Consider the following 7,163-nt stretch of genomic DNA (forward strand, 5'->3'; position numbering starts at 1 on the left):
TCAAAATTATCTCTGATTTTAGAAACCAAGGGTTGTAGGACCAAAGCAAAAAGCAGCGGACCAAGGGGATCACCCTGTTGCACCCCCTGAGAAGACCATATTATTATTATTATTATTATTATTATTATTATTATTATTATTATTATTATTATTATATTATTATTATAATATACTATATACTATTTCAACATCAAACTACATTGACCTCATTCAATAAAAGGGTTCTTTGTTGCTCATACACATTACATACCCAAATAATCCCATTCCTAATCACCTACCAATCTACCATCATATGGCGTTAGTTTCAGGAACCTTTATTGACAAGTCTCCGTCGCTAAAATCGCAACCAGAGTCTAACGCCTACCATCATGTTCTCCCTCATCACTCGAAAATTCGTCTCCAAATACCAAAATTTGTGATCATTTTCGCCATGGTGACGTTTATATGCTTCATCTTGTACAACACTTCTCCCTCCATACAGTTTTCAGCCTATAATCCATTTGAAGCCACAAAACATCGCAATACTTCTGTAAGTATCTCATGTTTTGAAAGTTATTTATTAGAGATAGTTTTTTGTATGTATGTCTTTGGTTCTGTTTTAAAGTGGTCAAGTAACTAGATAATATTCCAACTAATAAGTGGACAACATATTATGTTACAGTAATGAACCAATATTGTTCGGTTACAATTAAAGATTGTTGCAACGAATTGACCATGATAACTGATCCTATAGCTTCACTTACCTACTAAAATATTATATATAAGTATATACATAACTAACCATCACAAGATGGCTTAGTGATTGTTTTGGTTGACATTTTGATATTCACAAATAAGTGATTTTATATTCAAATTTTACTAGCATTTTATAAGAGTTGTAAGAGAAAGGATTGAAAAGGTCATGTATAACCAGTTAGGCTGCACGATACATCTGAAAAGAAAAAAACAATCACCCACATTTAAACAATTTAAAATTTTTGCCTATTGGTTTAAACTAGTTGTGGAGCCTTCGTTTCGTGGTGGGGATCATTTGCTAAATCCGATTGTCTATATATATACAATTTTGTAAGCATATATGGTACAAATTTTGTGGCCTTAATTTACCAAATTCTAGATGGTACAATCTTGTAAGCATATGGTACAAATCTTGTAGCCTTAATTTACCAAGTGTGAAGTGTTCTTGATATGATGATACAATTTTGTAACCATATGGTACAAATCTTGTAGCACAAAATGAGTTACTATTTATCATTTTTAAGTTATCATTTTTAAAGATTAGATTAAGAGACAATTATCTAGTTAATTTTGTTTATAGATACTCCGTATATAGTTTGAATGATTCTAATTCAACTCCACTTTTTAATTAGTGCCAGCTATAATTTGTGTTTTTTTAATTGATTTAACAAAACAAACACATCTACCCACGATAAATTAATCACTTAATTGATGAAGATTTAAAAACATAAAAGTACAAAAGTCTTGGCTAGTTTCTATATAAGTTTTTGAACCAGACCAAAATAATCATTCACAAAGAGTAACACTAGCAATTACGAACTGTGTCATATTTGGTGAGTATAAGCCTGTAAAAAACCATCTTATATTGTTTAAGTTTTTTCTGATAAATTTATGTCTAACACCACTTTTCACATCGGAAATATAATGCAATTGTATTTCTCGTCTATGGAGAGCCAATGTGCTCGTTCATATGAGAGTTTTCTTGTTTACCAAAAAAAATGCAATTGTGAGTGCTTTATAAGTTTATATAAGTTCGGCTAACTAGTACTTTTTTCATGATTTTTTAGTTGAAACATCAATGTATTATTTGAGGGTTGATCCTTTCGGATAAAGTTTAAGGCTAAAATATCTATAGTTTATTTATTTAATGTTAGAAAAAGTGAAAATAAAATTTGAAGCAAAAATATGTTGAAAAGTACTACCCAAAAAGCATGACTCAGGTGCATAAATCCGTTTTTAGTGTTAGGTTTATCATGCATATATGTATCGTTGAGCATTTGATTTAGTTAATTATAACGATTATTGTTTATTTTATTTATCTGTTGTTGAAAAAATTAAAATTACATAACACGGAGAACACTTTATCAAAGATGAAAAAAAAAAAAAAAAACGGCACAACACACCATTCAAATCTCCCAACAAACGAAGAAATAAATTCACAAATAGAACAAACTACATACGCACTCAAACAAACAAACTTCTACCAAAACAAGAACAAAAAGAAGCCCACGACAAAGAAAAGAAAATTTGAACGCCTAAGAAATCAAAAAATCTACGCCACCAAACAAATGTCCCTTGTGTTCCCGAAACTTTTTTTTTTTTTTTTTTTGATAAGCAAGGAAACCCTCCTATGAACGAGCACATTGGCTCCCCCATAGATGGTAAAACCTCGGGTAATTAAACCTCCCGAGCGCGAGACCTGGTACCGGGTGAATTGCGCATTATGCGCACCCTCTAGTCACACTCCCTTTTTGTTTTTGAACAATTTGGCATAGCCAAGGATTGAACCCGAATGGTGTGCTTCATTGGGCAACTCGGTGGCCACTCAGGAAACTTCTCCACCTATTAATTAAAAAATGACGATTATTAATGATATAATAACTATGTGCTCATTAATAACACTAAAAACTCTACATTTAAAGAATATTATCTAAGATCATTCGTTACGGTGAATGGTGAATGTGATATGGAGGCAAATTTACTTTTTTGAAAGGACAGATAATATTTTGACCGTGACGTGACAATGTCAAATTTTGAAGTTGTGTTATGGTTGATGTCAACTATAGGTGTTAAATTTGACTGAAAATGTTAAAGAGTGAAAATATAATTGGAAGTTGAGTGTAAAAATTAAATAAATAAAGTGGAAACGAGGTGTTACAATTTAATTTTGTGTCAAAATTTGACAATGTCTGTCACATATGTAATTGACGCCTCAAAAATGTTAAATTTGACATCCGGAAGACCACTTTTAATGGGGCATCAAAAATTTCCATCACATGACATGGCAATCTAGGTGGCAGGGCTCTGACGCCCCTGACGCCTTTAACGGGGTGTCGGAGCTAACGAAAAAGGGGCGTTAGTCATATGGTTGACGGAAATGGAAAAAAGGGTCAAATCCCCTCCAGCCAATCAGAATTTAACATTAATTTATATAAATTTTTAATTAATATATTTTATAACCAACACCAATAATATTTTACCACATCTCCCACTACAAATTTAACACTCAAATCTAACACTCCCCATTAGTAAAACTTCACTTCTTGACCTTGCCACACCATAAAAAGTACATTATTTACATTTGACGTCACATACACGGTTAAAAGTGGTCTAACAAACGTTAGGCGTCAGGGCGTCAAATTTAACCAACTCACAAGCTAATTGAAATCTAACACCCCTGAAGGGTGGTCTAATATATTTATATGTACCAGTAATAACGAGACAAATATAATTGGTTTAGTTTTACTAGAAACTGAAGGAGTGAAGGTGTTGTTCAACACTAACTTTAAACCAACAATACTTTTATAATGCTATTAGTTTAAGATACCTTAAAGAAGTTTGAATTAGAATTAGAAATGGAAATAACATTATTTATCTTAACATTACTAGATAATGTTAATCAAGCTAATACCAAGTAGACATTGTCCGAATGGTACCTCAGCAAGTCTGGGTTCCAAGAGGTCACCTTAAAGAAGTCTGGGATCCAATTTTTTTTCAATTTTTTTTTTATCAGGAGATGAAACTCGATGAATTAAGATACATACTAAAGAAGACATCAATAAACAACAATACGATTATAATCACTACGATAAACGATGCTTGGGCAGAACCAAACTCGATGTTTGATCTACTCCTCAAGAGTTTTCAAAGTGGGAACCAAACACAAAGGTTTTTGAAACACTTGCTTGTTGTAGCGTTGGATCAAAAGGCGTACGATTGTTGCTTAAAAGTACATCCACATTGCTATTATCTTAGTACAGATGGGGTAGACTTCTCCGAAGAGGCATATTTTATGGCAGCCGATTATTTGAAGATGATGTGGAGAAGAATCTATTTCCTACGTAGCGTTCTTGATTTGGGGTATAACTTCCTCTTCACGGTACTACTATACTTTCTCTTTTGTTGTTCGTTCAAAATCAAGCCAACACTAATATTAAAAAATCAACAATATATCAATATCAACTATAAGAGTATATAATTAAGAACTGATATTTTTCAAGAGGTTTGAAGTTCAAATTTTATTAATCAGCAACTTTTTTGATGATCATAAAGGGTCGGAAACAGTTACAGAATAACCTAATTAGATTGCGTACATTTGAATTAAACTTATCTAGTTTCCCAGACTAATCATCCTAAGATAATCTAGTGGTTAGATTCCTAATATTTGTACAAGATAGGTGTCTCAAGTTCAACCTCACTAACCACATATATCATGGTGTCAGGGAAAGGGTCGAAAATAATACGCCCTTTATCGAATAGCCAGAACAGAAAAAACCTTATCTGTTTAATTAACGACTAGTTGATCCTTTTTTATTTAATCAGGATGCAGATATAATGTGGTTTAGAGATCCATTTCCCCACTTTCATAAGGATGGTGATTTTCAAATTGCTTGTGATTACTTTAGAGGGAACCCGATTGACCTAAATAATCTACCAAATGGAGGTTTTACTTATGTAAAGTCAAACAACAAGACAATTCAATTTTACAAATATTGGTACGATTCAAGGTTAACGTATCCAGGTTTACATGACCAAGATGTGTTCAATATGATCAAGTACGACCCGGTAGTTCTTGAAAATGGGTTGCAAATCCGGTTCCTTGATACATCATTCTTTGGTGGATTTTGTGAACCAAGTAGGGATTTCAACAAGGTATGCACGATGCATGCAAATTGTTGTGTTGGCTTAGATAACAAAGTTCATGATCTTGATATCATGCTCGAAGATTGGCGAAAGTACATGAACTCGTTTGTGAATCATACTGAATTGCTTGGTACTAGTTCTTGGAGAGTTCCTCAATCTTGCAAGTACGTTTTTTTTTTTTCTATCTTTTAAGCTCAAAGTATTTGTTATGTTGATTGATTCATGGCAAAGATGCGCTACCCATTAATTACTAATTGAGCTACACCTTGTTTGCTATTACGTTGATTGATTCATCTATTAGGTAATCTTTCCTTATTCTAAGGCTTGTTAATTACGGTGAAAAATACCGTAGTGTGATCGAAGCGTCATATATTGTTTATATTTGTTTGTTGCATCGAATCTAAATGACCACACACACACGGGTGTTCATTGGTTTAATTTTTATTTCTTGGATTTCTTTGGTTTTGAAATTTTTTTAAAGCAAAATCGAAAACGAATATTCACATTTCAAAATCGAAACCTAATAGAATCCGGATTCTGAATTCATTTAAAATCGAAAAAAAAAAATCGTAATTTAACCAAAGTGATCATAAAAATTCGACTTTATATTCGGCTTTTGACTAAAATTTTTTAGCTTTTAGTCTATGTATATTAATAATTAAATATATTAATAGTCGAATTCGTTTTTAAATTTAATTTAATTGAATTCAACGAGTTGAAAATCAAACTGAAAAGTGAATTCTGATTTGTAAACTGAATCAAAAACTGAATTCAAATTCAATTTGATTTTTTTATCATATTCATTCGGTTCGATTTTCATGTTAAACAGCTTTGAACCAGATATTGAATACCTAACCACACACACTTGCTCTTGTATAGATTAATTAATTATCTATACTACTCATAGACTATTAGGCTGTATTGTCGAGATTTATTTAGGATGAAAATGAGAGGATATTGATGGATTAAAAAATAACAGCGATTCTCGAGTTTTAAATTTCAGCGGAGATGAGAGGAGAGGAGATGATTAGGAAGGACAGTACCTTTAGATTTTGTCACCAAAACTCTCCGCCCATATTTGGACGGACTGGGAAGGATAGTAAAAACTATATCTCCTTTCTTCTCCACTCTTTTTCGCTAAAAGAAAGACTCGAGAATACAACCTTAGATTCATGCAAATTTTTGCCTATGTGGCAGAAAACAAGAAGTGATTGACGCAAAACTATATTTTTATTAGATTTAAGAAATTTTCTAATGATCTAGAATTATCATTAAGAAATTAGAACATGTAAATTTTATTTGTATAATTTAATTTTAATTACCAGCTATTGTTGAAAATAAATACCCTTAATTGTAATACTATTTAATGCACAAATTTACTTTTAATAATATCTCTTAGATTGTCATAAGAAAATTCATAGAATTAGTTATACTCCATAATAATTTTTGTAAGTTGACATGTTTGGTAAGCCAAAATGAATATCTTATTTTTTGTATTTTTTTTTTTTTTTTTTTTTTTGTTCAGGGGATCTATAAGTAGGCTGCGTGCAGCTAAGAAAAAAGACGATGATGAAACTAAGAGTTAATTGAGTTGTTGGCAGAATGGTGACAATATAAAGAATGGTGACAATTTAAAGAATGGTGACAATTTAAGTAACATAAAGAATGATTTTACCTTCTATGAAGGAGAAAAAAAAAAAAAAAAGTTAATACGGAGTCTAATTCTTGAAAAATTGAAAATTGTTTATATTTATTGTCCAAAACTTCTAGGAAACATTGTTTGTACATAGAGTTGCATTATAGGTCAAAATTGATGTTTATACAGTAACAGTGAGAAATTATTAGGTGTTGTTAATAGTATGTGACGTTGATTAAATGAATAAATCATAGTAAATGATGAGTGTATAAATGTATCCAAGTGAAAGAAAAAAGATAAACAATATGAGTATGTTTCAAATAAGTTCGATACTCGCTTTATAATATTATTTGAATCAGCGACACTAACAATAATTTTCAATCACATGGATAGCAAATTGTCACAGAATTCACCAACTTGTCAAGCACAACTTTGAACTAGTGGCCCAAAAGAACACCTCTTGCTTGATACTTCGAGATAAAGTTCAACCACCACACGAAATTTCCGCCCAATAAAGCTTTGTTGCTCATATAGCCACATGATCAGCGGCGGAACTTGAACTCGGATATAGGTGGGGCGGGTGTAATTTTTTTTTAAATCTTTCATATTCAGCGGGGACGAACACTAAAAAAAAACCTTATTTTTTAGT

General features: G+C 31.7%; 1 protein-coding gene across 1 annotated transcript; it reads left to right on the plus strand.

The window, feature by feature from the left end:
* Positions 1 to 232: 232 nt before the first annotated feature.
* On the plus strand, positions 233 to 6,513 carry LOC139847792 (uncharacterized protein At4g15970-like). The gene is made up of 4 exons (XM_071837518.1): positions 233 to 529; positions 3,749 to 4,114; positions 4,558 to 5,042; positions 6,404 to 6,513. The coding sequence occupies exons 1-4, from the start codon at positions 293 to 295 to the stop codon at positions 6,462 to 6,464; spliced, it is 1,149 nt and encodes a 382-aa protein (XP_071693619.1). The 5' UTR covers positions 233 to 292; the 3' UTR covers positions 6,465 to 6,513.
* The last annotated feature ends 650 nt before the right edge of the window (positions 6,514 to 7,163 follow it).

Source organism: Rutidosis leptorrhynchoides, chromosome 5, assembly GCF_046630445.1.
Source record: "Rutidosis leptorrhynchoides isolate AG116_Rl617_1_P2 chromosome 5, CSIRO_AGI_Rlap_v1, whole genome shotgun sequence".
Classification (NCBI taxonomy): Eukaryota; Viridiplantae; Streptophyta; class Magnoliopsida; order Asterales; family Asteraceae; genus Rutidosis; species Rutidosis leptorrhynchoides.

Excerpts from the sequence above, each read along its gene's own strand:
- LOC139847792 (XM_071837518.1), top strand. The coding sequence starts at position 293 with ATGGCGTTAGTTTCAGGAACCTTTATTGACAAGTCTCCGTCGCTAAAA. Across the intron at positions 530-3,748 it reads CAAAACATCGCAATACTTCT|GAGATGAAACTCGATGAATT; the intron begins GTAAGTATCTCA and ends TTTTTTTATCAG. Across the intron at positions 5,043-6,403 it reads AGAGTTCCTCAATCTTGCAA|GGGATCTATAAGTAGGCTGC; the intron begins GTACGTTTTTTT and ends TTTTTTGTTCAG.